This window comes from Zonotrichia leucophrys, chromosome 1A (assembly GCF_028769735.1).
Source record: "Zonotrichia leucophrys gambelii isolate GWCS_2022_RI chromosome 1A, RI_Zleu_2.0, whole genome shotgun sequence".
Taxonomy (NCBI): Eukaryota; Metazoa; Chordata; class Aves; order Passeriformes; family Passerellidae; genus Zonotrichia; species Zonotrichia leucophrys.
Window position 1 is genome coordinate 33,742,553 of NC_088170.1, and position 21,410 is coordinate 33,763,962.

Below are 21,410 nucleotides of genomic sequence, written 5' to 3' on the forward strand. Positions count from 1 at the left end.
GTTGTATATATACCTGTGCTGAGTTGGAATGTAGCCAGCCTTCAGTTTATCCTTTTATTGCAGTGCCTGAACAAAAGATTTGTTCTAGAGAGGGCTCAGTAGCAGAGGAAAAAGATATTCAAACAACCTTTAGCAGAGAAAAAAAAATTCAACCAACCTCAGATGTTAGACTCAGGCACTGTTAAAAATCTTCCTCATTCTCAGTAGTACCTATGATAACGAAAGAAAAGATCCCCATTAAAGAGAGGTTCCGGATAAACATCACTTACTTTACTGTGCTTAAGAGTACTGAACTTCCAGCTTTTCTAAAAAATCAAAAATGTCTTTTGAGCTATTTGAACTGGCAAACAGAAGCATCAAAAGTAATTTGAGGCCCTGGAAAAAACCAAAATAGGCAAAGGCAGTCTGGTGGTGTGAGGGGGAAGGGATGTAGCTTCTGGTCCTGTAAACAAAGGGGCAATTGCTCTGGTCTTCCCTTGTCCTCCTCTTTTTCACAGTGATGTATCTGAAGTCCAGTAAACTCCTCCTGACTGTAAACAGCAGGTTTTTAATATCATTTCAGTGGATAGTCACGTTAAGTCCTTTTCTCCCCGCCTTATGTGTTCCTTTGAAGAGCAATTGCTTACAATGAATGGAAGATGCCAACTGGCGGTGACCTTGTATAATGAGAACTTTGTGGGCAGGGCTTTTCTAAATACTTCCTCTATTTTATGTGACCCTTCAGAGAACAGCAGTGGGGAAAATACTGGAAAAGCAGTGGAAGACCTGTAGGTCTTGTGGATGTTTGGTTGTGAGTGATGTGGTAGCTTCCTTTTCTCAGTTATGTAGGATGACTCCTGCATAAAGCTTATTACTGAAATGAGTGTTGGGTGGAACACTTGCTCCCAAATGTTTTTCACACTGTTGCTCTCCTTTGTCCCTTCTAGGTATGGAGAGTGCAATCACACTGTGGCAGTTCCTTTTGCAGTTGCTGCTAGACCAGAAACACGAGCACCTCATTTGCTGGACGTCTAATGATGGCGAATTCAAGCTACTCAAGGCAGAAGAAGTGGCAAAGCTGTGGGGACTCAGAAAAAACAAAACTAATATGAATTATGACAAGCTGAGCCGGGCGCTCAGATACTATTATGACAAGGTAAATTTTGTTATTCTCATGCACACTAAGGAAATAGAAATGCTACCAGTTAATATTTCTCCTCTCCGTGTAAGCTATTCAGAAGTTCCTCTAGCTAGTCAAGATCCTAGAAGGAAAAGATTGTAGAATACAAATATACAGATATTGTAGAACACAAATCTTGCATATTCACATTTCTCAATTTTAGACTCGAGTTAATTAAAGGAATTTCCAAACTGTTTCTGCACCCTTTTTGTTATATATATTATATTGTTTTTACTAATTGATACTGAATCTTTTCAGGATTAGTTCTCCTTAAATGGATATTTTTCAATAAGATATAAAAATTCCAAGTTACTAGGTTTTACTATTTCCTATATTCTTGAAGATTAAAGATAAATAAAAAAAGACTCTTATAGATTTTGTATATTATAAAGGAGAACTTCATAGCTGTGCTTGTTGGCCTGTTTTCATCTTGATTTTCAGAAAAAGGGGTGAGATAAAATTACACAGTGAGTAATGCCAGTGTTCAGCACAATTAGGGTATGTTTGCTGCCTGCACAAGGCAGAGGAAAGTAGATACTGTCTCTGGACTGACCTTAGAGTGCTGTTGTCATGTATTATTTGTAGTGCACTAATTCTTGCAGGGCGCAGTGCTATGTAGTCAATCTAACACAGTGATCAAAATACATGTTGACTGCAAATTAACAATGAACAATTGGATGACCAGACTTTCCATGACCTACAGGGGCTTCTCCTGAAAAAAAAATTTTAGTTTCAGATTTAGTGATATTAGTGGTTTGTCCACTAGAAGTCAGATTTTCCCACTTAATACGTTTCAAAGGTGGCCTGACTGAGAAGGCATGAAAGGATTTGGTGAGGACAGTACCGTGGCTGTTCTGGGCAGTTGGTGTGATGCATCCCCTTCACTAAGTGCTGAAAAGGCTTCTGCTCAGCATGGGGAAGTTTGTTTCATTATATGACTCCAGCCCCTCTGGTTATAAACTTGAGTGGGATCAATGGAGACACAGTGCCTGCTGGTGCATGAAGAGCAGAGCCGGGCAGAGCCCAAATATGCTGTTAGTGACTGAACAGACATTGCTTAAAAACAAGGAGCAAGATATTTGTAGCACTTGTGCTTTGAGATCTCTCTGTTCTCTTTGAAGTAATGGAATATAATGGCTCCTTTCCCTGAGACTCTCTTGCTTCTTTTATCCCTTAACCTTTTTTTTTTTAACCCCTGTTCTGTTTTCAGTTCCCTGCCCCCAGCATGCACACACCTTTGTCATCTGTTTTGTCTCTGCTAGAGTGGCTGTACAGTTTCTTCATCAGTTGCCTGACTGAGGCAACTGCTTGCTGTTTGTAGAGATGGTCTTCTGTCTGACAGTTTTATCTAAGTGGCACAAGGATTTTGGCCATTTTTTCAGGCGTTCTGCAGTCCAGTGGAGGTCATAGCTCCTAGATGGAAAGAAGGATAAATTATTTCTTCCCCATGTACTGCAATCAGGGTTTGAACCCCAGTCCAAACCTATGGCTATTTCTATTTAAATGGAAAGAGTAACTCCTTTGGAATGAAACAGTGGGAGCTTCTCACTCTGTGGGTATAGTGTTTGGTGACGTGTAGGTTCCCAGACAGTGGAGAAAAGTGGATTATTGGGAGAGTGCAGAGGGACAGAGCACCTGGCTGCAGGTTTTGAAGTGTGAGAGAGAATGGTGTAAGATAGCAGATAGTGAATCCTTGTGGAGGGGCAGGGAATTGCTCAGCAGTGGGTTCAGTCCTGAACGCTTCCTCTGCCTTCAGTCTATACTGCACAGCACAGGAGGGAAGAAGTCAAGAAAAGGAGGAAAGGCTCCTAGACATTCTTCCTTCCCCCTTGCAGAACAAAAGGGGAAGGACTGGGGAGGTGAAAGAGCCTCTCTCAGACCATAATGCTCTTATGCTTGAGATCATTCATTAATTTGTGAGATAAACCTAAAAGCAGTCTAGACTTTGAGGTAGCCTTAAGGAGCCTTCTGAGATCCTTGTCCCCTCCCTGCTGGTGTGCAATGATGGATGTGTTGGCAGCTGGGGGTGCTGGGACAAATGGGATGCACACTGAACAAATGTGACAAACACTGAGCTGCAGATGGGGGAGTGGCAGCAGGAAAGATGAGGCAGAACTCTGGACAAGACTTCATTTGCACTATGGAATTATTGACAGGAATTTCTCTTCCTATAACCTAAGTGATCTGGCAGCATGTGAGTTTGAGACAAGGGTCAGTGATTTTTTAGAAAGTATGGTAGCACATGGGCTGGACCTTCCTTTCTTGGACTGCCCTCTGCTCCTACTGCATACAGTTGACACTGAACTAACTAATGTTTCATGGATTATCTTTGAAATTATTCACCATGGAGAAATAAAACCTGATTGCTTGATAAGTGGGGGTTTATGAGCTCTGCCTTTTGCTTGGGGGGAACACTGGCTTGTTAAAATTCATCATCTGATTCATCTGAACTTAAAAGTAAATTAATTCCAGTACTGCAGAAAAATAACACAATTAGGACAAGTTCCTTAGCCTGGCTTTGAAAGCAAGCATGACATGCTGTTGAGGCTGATGGCTAGATTTATGTTAAATTCACAGAAAAAGCACCCCAGGAAATGCAGAGTATGGCATGTCTTGATTGTAATTTGCTGCCATGATTATAGTTGCTAAATGTTTGTAGATAATCTGAAGACTCCATTTCCTGTTTCATTTGTTCCCCAAATTCTTCCCCCACCCTCTTATTTTATTTAATGCATTTCTCCTATTGTCTCAACGGAGCAGCAGCACAGATGACAGATGGCACTGAGGAAAGGCATCCTGCATTCTACCTACAGCTTGTGTCCACCATGTCACACAGTTTTGCCAGTCAGAAATCTCTTGTAATGCTTTAAGGCAAGAAAATGCTTCAGCACTATTCCCACACACAGCACTTCAGCTTGAAGTAAAATACCTATAAAAGTAGGGTTAATAAGTTTATTTTTTTCCTCAGGTTACCCAGTTATTTTGTTTTTATGGTAGCTGTAATGGCACATATCTTTTGGAAGTCACCAGGGGTTTCAAGGCTACTGAACGTCCCTATAAATATTTCACGATGACACCACAAGAGAGAAGCTAGTGATTTTTCCCATGAGGTTTTTTTTCTGAGGGAAGGAGGGTGGATCCAGGAAATTACGTGCTGATACTGACATTAATAAGATGTAGAGGTTGTGGAATGTGGAAATCAAGTCCTCAGAAGTTAGGAAATAAAAGAATCACAGTTCCCTGGATAACCCTAATGTTTGCATGAGTTATGCTGCATCTTTAATTACACAGTCACATACTGTTGTGATGAGCAGCTATTCAATATTTTTGCATGTTCTCTGAACAGTATGTAGCCCAAGGCTTTACTCAGTGAGTACTATTCAGTCTGGTATTCAGTCAGTTTTAGTATCAGTTAATGGCTGCCCACTTGTTTAGATGGCTTGGCAGCATGATTTATAGCATTAAAATACCGTGGGCTGCTTTGTGCTCATTGCAGTGCAGGGCTTCTCAGGTGCTCTCAGGATTCAGAGGTGCCAGTGCATTCACTCCCCTCCCATAACAGGTCAACCCCTATAACCTGGTTACTAGTTTGTATTTTTAATGTCCAAGTGTGGGTGGAAGCATGAAAGAATTGTTTTGGGTTCGGGTCCCTTGCTTGGGTGCTTTCTGAACTTCAGGATATAAATGAGGATGTACTTCAGGATGATGAAAAATACTATTTTACTTTTGGGAAGGTCTTCTCTAAGACATCTCGGGGAAATAGAATCCTACAATGAAACAAAAGCAGTGATTGTGCTGGAGTACCAACTATACATTATGTAGGGGTGCAGGTCAGAAATGTTACAAGGAAATACTTTAAGGGACATTAGAAAGTATCTTTATAGAAAACTGGAAGGAACCTCATCCAAGTGTGATTCGTGGAAGTCAAGAAAGTGCTTGGCTGAAGTGGCATAAATGGTTATATAATGTTGTCCATATGGAAAGGTGGGAGTAAAGGATTTGATACTCAGTGAGAGGTGATGGGTAGAGGAGAAAGCCCAAGAACACCTGCCTCAAAAAGACACATAAAACAGTTCATGTTTGATGTGAGAGGAAAGGGGTGTCCAGTGATCTGCAGTATAGAGATCAGAGAACCTGGTCATAGGTGCTAGCCAGAGAAATAGCCTTTATCTTCCAGCTGGAGGTGAAGGAAGAAAGACTGAAATCCAGCTAAATGGGAGCCTTGATCTTCCAAAGGTCAGTACAGGTGCACAGGGTAGTAGCACCTGTGCCTGCATCAAAAATGTTACAGAATCTGGCTTCTGCACACACAGTGTACAAAGCATTACTGCATAACCTGTGATGCTGGCAGAATCTGCCTGCCTGCACATGCTGATGTGGACACACTCCCATTTTCCAGAGCAGACCATCCTGCTCAGGTACCTCCTGCCAGCATGCATACTTCAGACACTGGAGTGTGAGCAGCCCCCTGTCTGGGTAGGGGTCCCAGGAAGCAGCCTGGATAGAGTTCTGGGAGGGATTCATAACCTGTGTTCCTACACGTGTCGCACCCCTCAGTATTCTCAGAGCCAGGGAACTTGCAACACATCCAAGTGGGATGTAGGAGCAGCTGCTGCAGCTCTGGTCTCTCTTCTTTTCTGACCAGGGATGTTTAGTACCTACAGACAAGTTCATTTTCCTGTCATAAATTGTGAGATCTTTGGCATCCTGATTATAGATCACTTCCTGGAAAGAGGGAAAAATGGTCTTCCTGCTCCTGAGATAGTCTGAAGTTTGACTAGGAAGTGAATCCCATGTCCCAGATCAATCTCCCAAGTGGCTCCTGCAGTCAGCAACCTTGCCAGCTAACAGGTTTGGGCCAAGCCACTAAAATGCTTCAGTCACCCTGGTAGTATAGTTCCACATTTGCTCTAAATGGCTCAAACATGGAGCAGGAGTCAGAGCTGATAAAAATAAAACACAAACACATGATGGATTCAGTGGTGCATAGTTGACACAACCCCTCCCCAGGACAGTCTAGTTGAAGTTGCAGGGAGAACCAGCTCAGCAGCTGCTCTGTGGAGGACAGGGCAGAGGAGAGCCATCCCTGCAGCTGATTCAGAGCTCTCCGGTGAGGCTGCTCTTGGAAGGGCTCATAAAGCAGGTTCCTGAAGTGCTGGGGTGGGAATGAGCTCCCTAGCAGGGCTGATGTGCTGGAGCAGGCAGCAGGCACTGCAGCTTCCCAGGCACCTCTCCACGGGATGCGCTGGGCACGTTTGCTGTAGTCAGTTTTGCACACTGGGGGCAGAGGAGGGGAAGTGCAGTGCTCAAGAAGCCAACAGAAGAGGGGCATTGCTTACTGCCTGCCCTCTCTCTGAGTGTCAGAGTGCTGTCTACTGATAAGAGTTTTTTTTTTTAAGCTGTTGGGCTGGAGCCCCTGCTCTTGTCCTGGTTGCTCATTTCTTCTCTGCAGCAGCTGCATGGGCCCAGCAGCCCTACCCTGGCTCCCTGCAGGCCTGGCCAGCAGCCACTAGCACTCATTGCAAGCCTGTTCATGAGGGAATTTACATAGAAAATTCAAAGAACAACAACAAAAGAGGGCTAAATGTTCACATACACTTATTGTCCTGCTACCAAGCAAGTGGTCCAGTCTTCTGCAGATGCAAGAAGGCACAATTCTTTGTCCTTTCAAACTGCTTGTTGTGGTGCCTGTCACTGTCTTCTGTGGTTTGAACTGTCATAGCTCAGAATGATTCTGACAGATCACTGAGGTGATGGTAAAAATATGCTGGTTTTTACCTTCAATTATTTGTCAAAAGAATATGGAAAAGTCAGTGCCTTTCCGAGGCACTTCATTAATTTCTGTCCTTATTTTCTCTTGCATGCCGGTGGAGATTTCCTCAGGCTACACATTTAAGAGAAGCCTGCAAAGTGCTTGAGGGATCTGCACTTGAATCTTTTCATCTCCAGCCATCGTTAAGTGGGCCTTTGCTGCAGGCTGACAGAGTTGGAGGAGCAGCACTGCAATGTTCTTAAAATATAACTGTATTTAATAATAACAAAGGAAGTATAAACTCACCAGTCCCTTCAGTTGCTTTTTATAGCAATGTTCCCCTGTTTCAAGCCTGCATCAGTGTAAAAGTGCAATCCTTAAATACATTTAATCTTGTTCTGCTGGGAGTCACATTTTCCAAGGAGAATCTCAGTTGCTAGTGCTTGATTTAACAATAATTCAAAGTTGACAGGAGCAGAGGGGAGGCATTATTTTACATTAAAATATAAATATTAAAACATATATATATAAAAGAAAGAAAACAAAAATCCAGTTGGGATGGGGTTTTTTTTTCATATGTGAGTAGTTTGGAGATTCTGCTGTTTGGAAAGAGAATGCAATATTGAGAGTGCAGAAAAAAATGCAATCATCCAACGTTGCACCTAATTAGTAATGAAAAAAAAAGTCTAGGCCAAACCCAAAGCCATGGGAATTAAAGCTCATGCAGTCTGAGATTCTGTGGGCTACTTGTTTGTCCTGAACCTCTGGAGGGCAAAAAAAGACACTGCAGCATGTGCCAGGTGGGTAGATGTGTGTACAATTCAGCATGGAAGAGAGCAGTTCGTGCCTTTAGTCTGAACTAGAGTTTAATTCTTTTCTTTGCTACAGATCCCTGTTATCACCTTGGGAAACAACACTCTCTATTTGTGCCACAGCCCCTGACCTGTTCTTTTGTATTCATTCTTTTGTAGGGTTAGTTTTGTATTCAAGAAGGTGCCTGAATGAAATGCCAGGACATTCAGACAGATGAATTACAGAGTGAAGTAGCTCAGCTGAAGGACAGCAAAGGTTCTGATACTCAAGTGCAGATTCTTCTTTCACAAAATGATCCTTTGCTTTTGTGGCTGAGCAAGGTGTAATGCAGGCAGTACAAGCACCCAGAACTACTTGTTGTCTATGTATAGAGAAAGATGATGTCTCTTTTTCTTTTCCTTAATTTTCTGTTTCATTTTCAGTCAGCTTAACAAATGTTTCCACTATTGGTGTCAGAAGCTGTGGTAGTATGAAAAACCAATTAGATTTTTAGGAAATTTGTAAATATTTACATTCCCATATGTACAGCAGAGCAGATGTCTGCAGAATACCAGCTGGAGGTGCAGCAGATGTGCTGGACTAAAGGGAAGCCTCTTGGAAAGGGTTTTTCAGAGGCAACTTAGCAAACTCTCCACCAGGGGTTTCAAGAAGAGAGAAATTAGCACAGAAATCTCAGGACACATTTCTTGTTTTGTTCTGCAGCACTTGGCTTAGGGTGATAAATGTTCCAGCCCCTAACCCAGGCCTGTGCCATAAAGTGCCTTTGTGGAGGAGCTCACATACCCTTGGGAATTGTGTCAGAGCAGGCAGCCAACCTGGGTTTGCAGGAGGAGCACTAGGACTAGAAACAAGATGCTCATAAAAAGTCTCAAAAGAATCAGTTCTTTACATAAAGGGGACACTTCAAGAAAAAAATAAATGGTTCTACAAACATTTGAGAGGTTTGGGACTTATTTCAATAATTAATTTCCATAGTCAGTTTAGACTGATGAAAACCTTCTGCCTGCACCAGTGAGCATCCTGAGCCTAATGCAGGTCTGGAGATGGTGTAGGGGATGTTGCAGGACACAAGTACTTTTCCAGCCTATGCAAGGGGTTGCATTTTCACAGACACAAGTTCACGATCATTGGCAGAAAGACAATCACTGTAAGTTTAGCTCAATCCTTTCCTTATGTGGTAAGGAACAGAGGGTAAATAACTGGGGCCAGGAGGCTGAGGTGGTTTTGTCCCTTGCAGACATTCTGAGAGTACTTCATCCTCAGGTGTTGGTGTCAGTTTTAGGTGGCATGAATGAAGGAGTTGGCATTTATTGTGGAACACAAGTGATGGCGTGGCTCAAATCCACAAGGCAGCAGAATTGCTTTTACTGGAAAGAAAATATTCCCAAGCTGCTTCAGGGGAAGCAGAAGTGAAACAGGCCACCAGTAGGTCTTTGTCACCAAGTGATGGTGGTTTTGTTGGAAACCATGAGGAGCCAGGAGTGGACTCCCTGGCTGAGCAGAGAGAGGTATTGGAATAAGCCAAGGGTGATCAGCATTTGGAGCCCCACAAAATGACCTGCATAGCCTTATGAGGGTACAGTGCCCCTCACCCTTGTGTGTGCAGTACTGGGTGCCTCTGAAACACTGATCTTTCTAGCACCTTCTTTGTATTTGCAGAACATCATCAAGAAAGTGATCGGACAAAAGTTTGTATACAAGTTTGTCTCCTTTCCTGAGATTTTAAAAATGGATCCCCATGCTGTGGAAATCAGCAGAGAGAGCCTTTTGCTGCAGGACAGCGACTGTAAGATGCCTCCGGAGAGCAGGGATCAGCACAAGCACAGCTTGTCAGCACTGAAAAGCACAAGCCGTAATGAATATATCCACTCTGGCCTCTACTCCTCTTTCACTATCAACTCTCTGCAGAACCAGCCAGACCCTTACAAGACCATCAAAACAGAAAAACTGGAGAAGTCAGAAGGAAACACACCAGTGGAAGAAGTCCGAACTGTTATCAGATTTGTGACAAACAAAACAGACAAACAAGTTACGAGGCCCATGGTGTCGTTGCCTTCTACTTCTGAAACAGCAGCTGCCTCTGCTTTCCTCAACTCTTCAGCTAAAATATCTTCCTTAATGCTACCCAACAGTGCCAGCATTTCATCTCCATCATCATCCTCCTCCAGGTCACCATCTCTGTCTCCCACCTCACCCCTCCCTACAGAACACAAGAGCTTCTTCCTTGACTCCAGTTGCCACGACTCAGATTCCCTTGAGCCTCTGAACCTCTCCTCAGGCTCCAAGACCAAATCCCCATCTCTTCCCCCAAAGGCTAAAAAACCCAAAGGCTTGGAAATCTCTGCCCCACCTATGATTCTCTCCAGCACTGACATCGGTTCCATCGCCCTCAACAGCCCCGCGCTTCCTTCGGGATCCCTGACTCCAGCTTTCTTCACTGCACAGGTAAGACCTGCCTGTCTCCAGGCATTCCCTCCTTGTGGCCAACTCAGTTCTGTGGGTCTGTCACCATCTGGTGGGAGAAAACCCCAGCATATGGGAAAGAGGGAAACGCAGCAGTGCTCTGAACAAGGGGTGGAAAGTAGGTTTCTCCTGGGATTTGTTCCTAATTGAGTGTGGGAAATCCATCACAGTTCACAGACTGCCTGAAAGAATAAGGAAATGGGCAGCCATTAGTTAATTGTTTATCAGTTTAAACCAGCCTCCAGATCTACAAAACAGACAGGAAAAAGCCAAAAAGAAAACCACAGGGGTTTTGTAGGTCACAACTTGAGCATGTGGGATGCTTGGTTAGATTTCTCTGCTAGATGTTGCAATCCATTCAAACAGTGTAAACTTTTTGTTAATTTCTGAACACAGAGCAAATTAAGTGGTTTCTAAGACAGGCTCTGAAGTCAGTTTAATGCACAGATTCACAGAGTACTTGCCAGAGCTTCCCTTCAGCACAGAACTACTGAATAACCAGAAGGTTATTTTGTTCTATTTAATAACATATTTGTGGTAATGTCAACAGTGAGTTCTCATTTTCAAGCTAGTCTATGAAAAAAGCCTAGGAGTTCAGAGCAGAAGGGTAAAGTCATATAGATATGACTCAGTATGTTCATTGGTGAGTTTTCTCTTACAATACCACCTCAAAATTAGACCAGAAATAATCCAAGAATAAAATTATCCCAATGTGGAATATTCCCCAAGATCCCCAGCCCTGAAGTAGTAGTTGATGCAAATACTGGCATTGAATGCAGCAAAGTGTACAGTAAATAAATGAGGACCAAGGTGTGTTACAAGCCCTCACTCACTTCAGGCTGCCTAGAAGACCCATGGTATCCAGAATCCCATCACCTCTTCCCTGTTTGAAGGTGTTGGATGTGGGCAGCACTGTGTGCTGCACAGCACAAGGGCTGACAGAAGTGAGTGTTAGCATATAGTAGGAGTCCTAGTAAAATATATGTATTGTGTAAGTGACCTTGCCCCAATCCTAGTTGTTCTAATTGGGCTGCAGCTGTGGCTAATGAAGATAACTGGGATAAAAGGGGGTGGGTTGGCTGGTCAGGGAGAGCTTTGGAGGAGCCCTGATGAAGAAGCAGGAACAGCACTGCTGAGAAGAGCTGTGTGTGAGAAAGCCACTCAGAAGGTACAGGACTTTAGAAATATGATAACAACAGTATGGGACTCTAGAACTAGGATAGCAACAATAAGGTAACAACATTGGCAAGTGCTCTCAGCCAGCACAGCACTTGCTCTCCTGAGCTTGTCAGCTGGCTGCAGAGTGAGTTTGTGCAGCTCAGGCACACCTGTAAGCCACCAAGATACAAAGCTGTGTCACCAAAAAGAGCAGTTTGTGAGCTGACACCTGCCATTTTTGACATCACAAAGCCTTTAAGTGAAGTTATGTTTGGCAGGAAGAACAGAAGTGTGGCAAACCAAAACTGAGGTGCATTGACAAACTTACAACCTCTAACTGTGGTATAACCACAGTATTTTTTTCACAGGGAGCAAATCTGACAATATCAGATGCCAACCAGACACAATGACAGTGTGAGTTATTTCAAAGCCACTTCTATCTGTTGCTGCCTCCAAACCACAGGATGAACAGAGATTTGTTTCCTGGTTTAGTAATTATTTCTTTGAATATTTAACTTTCCCATGCACCTATGAACTGGTGTACTTACTGCCCTGAAAGATGTAGAAGGGAATTATGTTGAGGATTGTGCTTTAGCAGGAGGGGTAGCTAAGGCTGTGATGAATGTTACCCAACTTAAAGCCATCACAAATCTTTCTTGCAGGTTGTCCTGTCACAGAAGAGGCATGTGGCATCTGGGTAGGGTAGTTCCCAGGTCTAATTATTTAAAATTTTGGCTATACAGCAACATAGCTTTTATTCTCTCCTTTAGCCTTCTTTTTCTAGTGTGGATAAGAAGCACCCTGCATCCTAAACACTCATCCTAGTGAATATAAAATGAAAACTACATAGCAGCTGTGTTCAGATAACTGTAATACCACAATGTAGAATAGCTAAAGCCATAATTTAGACAGGAAATCTGCTGTTCATCCCATTATCCAAGGAAGAACATGCATCATATCTCAAATGTTCTCTGATTTATCAGATCCCAGTGTGAACACCTGCTGCCAGGGCCAGGTGCAGAACAGGATGTCTGCTCCAGGAGTGATGTATGTTCTGAGAAGGTCCTGCTGCCTGAGAGGATTCTCCAAATGGCTTTCCACTGTACCTGCTGGTCATGAGGAATACCCTCAGGTGGAATGCTGTGAAAGGGCACATGATGCACACAATCCATATTAGAACAGAAATGTATGTGTGACAGCACTTGCCTGCTTTCTAACAGCCGCAAGTGACAAGACTGTACTTACACACATTATCACAGAAGTCAGGAGGCATGAGCATCATTGCTTAACAGAATCCTCTCTGTGCAATGAATTATTTCTATTTAAACTGTTCCTGTGCTTAGGTTACACTGATGTTTCACAAGTAGGAACTTCCCAATGGGTTCCACATCTAATACCAGATGCATGGCTGCATGTGGGTAGAAAATGAAGTGACACATCAATTTTTGCATGTAATTTAGGGATGGGCTGTCCTCTGGTGTTGTTTACACTTAGATTTCTTCTGGTGGTTTTGATACTTGGCTGAGGCAATACTGAGAACAAGCCTGGGATGCCCTGTGCTCTTTCTGCATTAAATATTAAACAGATATGGAGACTTCATTTGGCTGGCTCTTGGTTCTGGCAGAACTTGCAGACTTGCAGAGTGCTCTGCTCATCAAAGGATATGAGCCTTTGCTTAGCACTGTTTTAGGCACGTCAGTGTGCTTCCAGAGATGAATGGAGGGCAACTCAGTTTTTCAGGTCTCTCTGAAGACTTGCTTTGGCTGCATCTAGGTAGTAAAAAACTTCTCCAAGTCTTCCTCATTATTTTCAGAAGACCCCTCAAGAACTGCACTTTGAGTTCTGGATATCTGCAGCTTCTTAGAGAAAAAATAAAGAACGGACGCTAACCACGGGAGTTCTTGGTACAGGTGCCACAGTACTGTGTCCTTGTTGAATGTTGTTTGGTCTAGCTACTTATATCTTTGGTTTTAAGGTTAGGAGGCTCTTCTGTAAGTAGATCTGAGTATTTATCCTGACCTAATTCAGAGTGTTGTCAGTTTCTTAAATCTCCACCAGCAGCCGCCTGCCAGTGGAGCATCAGCTTGAAATGTGGCACAGGAAAGGGACTCTTGCTGGTGCTGCTGATTTCCTTCCCCATGTAAGCACCAAGCCCCTGGGTAGGGAGTGTTTGTAAAGGACTCTTGACAAGTGCCTGCTTGTCAAGTGGTTTTTTGGGGTTTTTTTAGTTGTTTGTTTTTGTTTTGCTTTTTGTTTGTTTGTGGTTTTTTTGGGTTTTTTTTTGACAAGAGCTGTCACTTAATGAGATCAAGACTGACGTCTTTTCCATGCCAGGCTTTCACCCACTCTTTGCCCCTTTTGTTGGCATGCAGATATATCCCAACCCCGACTGGTACTCCTGTGACCTGCTGATTTACTGCATCAACACCTTTTGCTTTCCCAGTGATAGCACAGGTTTATTAGTCCTTGGGACAAACATGGTTTCTTCCATGGGGTTTGGTGTTTTTGATCCACCTTCAGCACAGGGAAGGTGGCAGGGTCCTTTCCCTGCACATTTCTCCATAAACCCACTTCATCTGAGATTCCTTAGCAAAACCATTCAAGAGCAGCCAAGGTCTTTGTATTAAAGAGCCTTTCAAAATCACCAGGATAACTAATGTCTCCTGCTCCTTGTCTCTCCCACCTCTCCTGCTGGTGCCAAAGGAACTGCCTGACCCTGTTGTGAACTGTCACAGCAGGCCTGCGTTCCGTGTGCCTGCCCTGAGCCCCAGACGCCACAGCCGATGCCCTGGGCACTGCTGGATCTGGCACTCCAAAAGCAGTGAGCATGGCAGTGCCTGTGTGAGCCTGGGGCTGCAGGGACTGGCACAGAGCAGGTGTGATGGCCCTGGTGTCAGCAGCTGCTAAGGGACACCCCTGGCTGCAACTGCCCTGCATGGGAGTTTGTATTTCTGGCCTGGTGGGGAGCACCAGAACACATGGCCTGCTGGTTACTGCAGGGAGATGCAGGTACTCTCTGTCTTCTGTCTTCTCTTTATGTGTTTTAAACTCTGGACAAAAGGATGCCCCAGTTTAGCAGAACACTGAGACAGTTGTTTGACATAGCAAAGCATGTGCTTGCTTGCTAAGTGTGCACTCAAATTCCATTAAGTGCTTTGCTAAATAGGACCGATTTTGATAATTGGCATCAAGATTACTGGTGAGATTAACTCATTATGCCAAATACTTTTTTCGAAAGTGTCACATGTTCTTTTTTTGGCATGATAAAAGTTACTCTGGATACAGAATTATTCACATAATTCTTCATTTGAATGAAGATTTGCGTGTGCTCTAACTCTACCTCCCCTCTAATTGTGCTTTTAAGAATGCTGAGGGCAATCCCAGCAATTCTTGTGCATTGTGGCACTGGAAGGAAGCACCTCTGAGTTGGGAAAAGCCTTGGATTCTAAGTTTTTGCCATTTTGGTTCTTTGCAAACAATCAGCTGTGGTCTCTGCTGTCCATACACGTCTCTCCCTGCTCAGCCCATCCATTGCCAGCTTCTTGAACCATCTTCCTTTACAGAGAGGTGCCATCAGGGGAGGAAATGTCACAGGCCAGCAGTGACCCTTTCAGCTCCACACACAACTGTAGTAATGCCTCAAAAGCTGCAGTCAGGTCAAGGAACTGCTGCCCTTCAAAAGAAAAGGTTCAACTGTTTCTGAAGGAGCCTCGGTGGTGCTGGCAGGCACTGGGACACACATGGTGTTATTCTGTATGTTACACAGTAGCATGAGTGTGGTTCAAATAAACAATAACTGTGCATCTAGTTAAGCAAACCGAAATTAAATCAATTTGGATATGAAGGAATGTGAAATGTGCAGGTATCCAGAGACAGGATGCAGGGCTGGATGGGCAGCTGCTGCTGACCATGCTGTTTGTCTGAAATCACTGGAAAATAGAGCCATTAGATGCTGTGTAAGGCTTTAGGGGTGGTGAGTGCTGCATGGAGCTGTAACTCTGAGCTGTGCATCATGGTGTGCTTTTTGTCTTGCAGACCCCCAATGGATTATTGCTGACCCCCAGCCCGCTGCTGTCCAGCATTCACTTCTGGAGCAGCCTCAGTCCTGTTGCTCCTCTGAGTCCTGCCAGGCTGCAGGGACCAAACACTCTGTTCCAGGTAGGCCTTCCCAATGCACAGGTTTCATTGCTAAATGCACACACATGGAAGAGACATTGTGGGAACATCTCTTCACATCAGTCTGGAGCTTTTCAAACAGATCAAGAAAATACAGGCATTAACAACCACTTTTAAAGAGGCCTACTTACTTGTACCCTCTTCCAGTCCTTGGCAGCACAGTCAGAACCTACCAGGCAGTGTCTGCTGCAGAAAGCACACATACATTGTATGAAGGAAAGAGAAATAAATGCTGGACCCTGGAGAGAGCAGGTAACAGCTCAGAGCTGCAGGAAGAGAGCGCAGACCAGTGACCTGCCAGGAGAGGGCTGGAACAAAGACTGGGGAACACCAAGACAGTTTGGATCTCACCCAGTGAGGTGGGTGTAGGTTTATCCTTTTCTCCTAATGAGCTATTTCTCACTCAGAAAGACAAGATTCTCTGAACCCAGAGGGTCCATTTCCAGTTCTCCTGCCAATTATCCATGTGTCCTCAACCAAGGACACACCTCTGGGCATGACTTTGCCATATGTAACAGCAGAAAGGCAGCATTGTGTCCACTCTCTCCTGAGTATTGGCAGAGTAAAATTCTCAGAGTTTTATAGAGATGTAGTAAATACAAAAGTTAATAAATAATCCACAATGGCCACAGCAGTCAGCTGCAGCATTTGTCTGAGGCTCAGGAAGAAGACAGTGGGCATGGTATTTGCAGCTCCAGCTGTAGTTGCTGCAGTACAGCTGGTTCATTAAGTCACAGAAGAAATTATGTTGATCTGCTGATTGGCGAGGAACCCAGTGGCCATCTGCACAGCTGAAGGTGCAAAGATGCCCTTGGAATGAACACGCCAAGGGCTGTGGAGGGCCAGCACTAACAGAGGAGAAGGCCACTGCTAGACAGGGACCCTGTATTAGTCTCTGAACCTTCAGGAAGGCTGACTGCCCAAATCCAGGGCTTCAGCTCAAGGAGCTGCTCAGGTACTGGGATAATCAGTCTTTCTACCTCCAGCTGCACATGGAGCTCAGGGCTCCTTATCTGTCTTTCCAATAAACTCATTAGTCCCTGCTGGACCTTGGTTTTGCACACATGGTTAGAAACAGCCAGACATTTCACCCGAGAAGTGCCTGGGCTGAGACCTGGAATGAGTTTGTACAAACACATGTTGGCCATTCCCTGGGGGAACTGAAAGTGAGGAGTGGCCTTGGCTTTCCCTGCTGAGAGACCCAAAGGGCCTTGTAAATGATGCTTGATTCAAGCAGATGCCACGATGACAAGCTGTAGAGCACAAAGCCTTATTTTAACAGCAAATAGGAAGCAAAAACCACAGCTGAATTCTGGCCAGGCCCACGATGGGTCAGCCAGCGTAGGCGGCAGGGTAAAGCTCTCCTCAGGCTGCCTCACAGGCCAGCCCATGCTCCATACCCAGGGAAGAGCTTGTAATCAGTTTCTGTGTTTTAATGACTCTTGGCACAAGTGATGGAAGCATTTCCTGAAGTTTGGTGTGGTTAAAGCAGAGGCATCAGGCAGTTTGGGCCGCACCAGGAGCATGGTGCCCTGCAGCACCATGCTGCCCGGCCCAGCTTTACATGGAGTGGTGGAAGACAGGAATCACCAACCACCATCTGAGTGGAAGAGGAAACTTGTTAGGAGCACGTTATTTTATGCACGTGGAGGGTGTGGTTACACCACAGTTGGCTGTCCAAGGACTGATCTGATAAGGGGTAAAAATACACCAGGTGTGCTTGAAGTTGTTCAGCTCTGTCTTCCTCAAGCCAACAGAAACGCAGCACAGCCCACGGAGATGGGCCTCGAGGCCAGATCAGTATCTACCACTGGGATAATTCCTGCCTCATGCTGCAGCAAGTTTATTCCACCTACTTGCTTTATTTTTTTGTCAGGTCAGATGTTAAGAACTAGTCAATACCCACCCTGCAGGCAAGGTGCAGTCACGATGCCGTTGTGAACTAGGAATATACAGCTTCTGTACTGGATAAGGTTTGTGCACAGCACTTCTGAGGCAGCAGGTGACAATAAATGACTCCACAATAAATGATGACACGTTCTGCTTCACCTGCTGAATGGTGGAGCTAGTTTGTAGTTTCTGACTGAACACAGAAACTGTAATTACTTGAGAGTAATTTTCCCCAAACTTTGTATCCCCAGGTATACTTTTTCTGCCATAAAACTACATCTGAACTTTCACTTTTGCCAAACTCTTTCCTGCATAAAAGGATGTATTGTAATTAATAATGTGTAAACTGAAAAAAATACTTTTGGAAATAGAGTGGATGGCAAAGATTGCTCTGTAGTGTTCACTTTTCCGGGGTGATGATAAATGTATTATGTGAACATTTATATATAAAATAGCCAATAACAGGTTTTTATATCCTTGTGCATTTACAAATTATTCAGGTTTTGTCCGCTATCTTGCATTCCTAATGGCTGATGCAGGCATTTTGTAGATGTCTTACTGTATAGAAAATACAACTCTTGAAACGATCTGGAGCCAGTTGCTAATGCTAAATCCAGGTGCTTCTTGGGCTGAATGTTTTGAGATAAAGACTAATTTTTACCTTTTGGCCTCTTACAGTTTCCAACTCTGCTAAATGGTCACATACCAGTGCCACTCCCCAGTCTGGACAGAGCCTCTTCACCAATACTGCTTTCTCCAAATGCTCAGAAATCCTGATCCTCATCACACCAAGGATGTATTGGTGGATTTAACACTTCATTCCTATGGGCTAGTTTTTCCTGTGTCATGAGAAGGACATTGTGAAACCCTTTATTACTTTGGTTTGCACTTTTCATTACATGGATAATCTACTTTTATTATGTTAGCATTTTTCAACAGTGTTTATATATAAAAGTATATATAAATCTGTTATGCATTAAATGAATTATAATTTTTTTATATCATAGCTCTCAAGTGTTGAACACTTCTGTTGTTGATGAAGTACTTTTCTTAATGGATTGCAACAATGTATCTATTAGGGATGTGAAGCTTCTTTTTAATCCCTTTTTCTGCATATTATGCATTGCGCTTGTGTAAACTATAACCGGCTGTGCCTTCTTTTGCATAAAGTCATGTAAATGATTTATATATTTTCTAGTATTAAGATAAAAAGTTGAAAGAAAAAAAATTAGTATTGAACAGCCCTATGGTAGTATTTCAGTATTTTCTCCACAGATAGGCCATATGATGCAGTGTATTAATGTAACTTTGTATTAAGTGCTTTCAAATTGTATAAAATAGCCTTATAATTTTCCTTTGCTGAAGTGGAAAACATAATCCTTGTTACAGCCAGGAGATGTAGTTCAGAGTAACAAAGCCACATTTACACATTTATGCCCAAGTTCTTCTGTCAAGTTGCAACAAGGAGGAGCTGGGCTGTGTATGTTCATGAGACGTTTCCAGCATTTGAGCCCAGAATTTATTTGGCCTATACTTCTTATGAACTGTCAACAATATGTCTGGAAAGAGTGCAGGTAATCTTTGTCCTCCCAAGGAATGAGTCATTCCCGATAACTTCCAGGTGCTTTGTTCAGCTGTGCCAAGTGCCTTCTACAACTTCCCTGGAAAGGCAATTGTAGCTACTCAAGCTCTGAAGGTCACATTTCCCCTTCCCCCAAAGCTGGAGAAGTTGCAGGTCTGTAAATTGATGCCTGGTGCTTGCAAAGAGGCAGAGACTCTACATGTGGGATGTTTATGTATAAACAGCTGAATTCTGGATAAAAAAACAGCACTGTGTTACTATACACTTGCAACTTGAATTTACTGGGTATGTCTTCTACCTTGAGGGGATGGTTTAGTCATCTAAATGTCAGGTTAGGATTAGGCCAGACTCCCTGGCACCACAGACTCTAATCCTGGCAGGGCTGATGCAAATTTTCAGTTTCCTGATGTGGCTAAATTGGCTTGAATGCAGCTTTACTGTGTCGGTTTTTCAGATGAGACCTTAAAAGCCAACCCCAAATCTGATCCCTGTTTGTGACAGGTCATTCAAACCTCAACTTTGCTTTCTGGCCGAGCAGCTGGCCAGGGTCTGTTCTTCTTGAAATGTCTGCAGTGAGTTGTCTGCTGATTTTCTGCTTGGATGCATTTCAGTGATGATGTGTGTAGTTATTTGTAAAGTGCTTTTGGATCCTTCAACCTGAAAGGTGCTAAATAAACATTTTATTAATGCAGTTCTGATGTTGAAAAGCCATTTTTGGGGCAGAGGTGGTTGACAAAAGACAGCAGGAATTTTCCTCAGGCTCCTGGGTTGCACAACCAAAAACTACTCAACAGTTCCACTTGCAGAGATAAAAACCTGCTGTAGCCATGTAGGTAGCAGCTGATAAAGACAGCAATTGAATGCCAGACATGAGGAGAACAAATTAAGCACTTGGGACGGCATTTGCTCAACTCAGTGTTTCAAGAGCTCAAGATGTGCCACCCCACGGAGTCAAAAAGAGAAGATGAACCTACGCAAAATTTGTGAGTGAATGCAAATTTTAAACAAAGTAAAATCAGAATAGGTTGGAACAAAGGGCAGTGTTTAACTGATGGGATTGACAAGGTTAGTGGAGATAAATCACAAGGGCTTGCAGACTGAACATTTCTCTTCCAATGCATTCCTCCCAGACACATGGAATATTTTTCAACAAGTTACAGAGAGGCAATTATTTCACCTAAAGAGCTGATTCCTGCCTCATTTTTAAAAACTCATGAATATCTACTTACACCTATAAGGCATGAACAGCAGCACAGAGACTTGACTTGTATGTGCCACTGTAGCTAACAGGAGAACCCAACATTGAGATGGTGTTTCTCACTCTGACTTTAAACAGATGAAGACATACTGGTATTACACTGCAAAAAACCAGCTGACCATGAGAGGAAGGAGTGTGTGACAGAGAAGAGATTCTTAGAAATACCCACATTCCCATGATTTTATTTCTTCCAAGGTTTTACTATTAATAAGGTGGATTTTTTTCTTCTCAAAAGGCTCAACACAGTCAGAACTCCCCTCCCATCTTCAGCCCTTAAATGATTTTGTACTTTTTTTAAAGATCGCAGAGAACAAAAATTCTGGGACAAAATCCTATTTGAAAAAATTACTGGAAAGGATCTGAGAGAATCCAATAAAACAATGGAAGACAAAGTGGGAAGAAGTGCTGTCTTGTCATCTTTGAGAGAATAAAAATAGCAAGAGAACACATCTTCTGCTAGTTGTCTTTTCAGCTGAAAAAAATAGGCTGTCAAAATCTGCCTTCTAAATCAGTCAGGAACATGGAACAAAGGTTTTTGCTATTGGGAAGTATTTATCCAAATAGAGTCCAGCCCCTCAAGTCTAACACTTATATGAAACACTTGACTGTTATGCCTTATGCTTTGAAGAAAATATTCTATTGGTAATCTACTGAATTTTATTAACAGGTGTCTTTTTAACTGTAGAGAAAAATCAAATAAATGTTTTTAAATAAATACTGTGGAAGTGTCAGTATTTCTGGGGCAGGGAGAGCTCCAAGCCAACAATCCTGGGGAAGAAAATGAGAGTTATTCTCTTTTCAGTATTCCTGGTAGTAATTGCAATTTGATCATACTTGGGGGATTTATTACAAGATTTGCAATTTATTCGTGCTTCAGCAATACACAAGAAGTTCCCAGTTACCTGGGAATATACAGTATATATCCTAGTATATATGTATATATATAATACAGGGTGGGTGCACAATTAGGGTATGTTTGGCTTACCTGCACCTTGTTACTTCAGCAAAGCAAGTTATCCTCCAGGAGGGCCACAGCTACAGGGCAGCTTTGCCAAGAGCTTGTGCACACCTGAGGCCCTGGCACACGGAAGCAGCTTCAGTTCTAAAGAAAACTTTCAAGGTGGGGGAAACAGTGATAGGTGATAAACTATAGCAAAAG

At 43.3% G+C, this 21,410-nt stretch overlaps 1 protein-coding gene and 1 long non-coding RNA gene across 2 annotated transcripts in view; both read left to right on the forward strand.

The window, feature by feature from the left end:
• ELK3 (ETS transcription factor ELK3) overlaps positions 1 to 20,915 on the forward strand; it is a 37,148-nt gene extending 16,233 nt beyond the window's left edge. The window contains exons 2-5 of the mRNA XM_064702103.1: positions 927 to 1,135; positions 9,384 to 10,169; positions 15,381 to 15,503; positions 18,090 to 20,915. Of these exons, the coding sequence (XP_064558173.1) occupies positions 929 to 1,135; positions 9,384 to 10,169; positions 15,381 to 15,503; positions 18,090 to 18,188 (1,215 nt within the window). The 5' untranslated portion in view covers positions 927 to 928 and the 3' untranslated portion in view covers positions 18,189 to 20,915. The remainder of the gene's footprint in view (positions 1 to 926; positions 1,136 to 9,383; positions 10,170 to 15,380; positions 15,504 to 18,089) is intronic.
• On the forward strand, positions 11,304 to 12,525 carry LOC135442369 (uncharacterized). The gene is made up of 3 exons (XR_010438664.1): positions 11,304 to 11,355; positions 12,008 to 12,042; positions 12,329 to 12,525. It is a non-coding gene; the product is annotated as an uncharacterized LOC135442369 (long non-coding RNA).
• Positions 20,916 to 21,410: the final 495 nt, after the last annotated feature.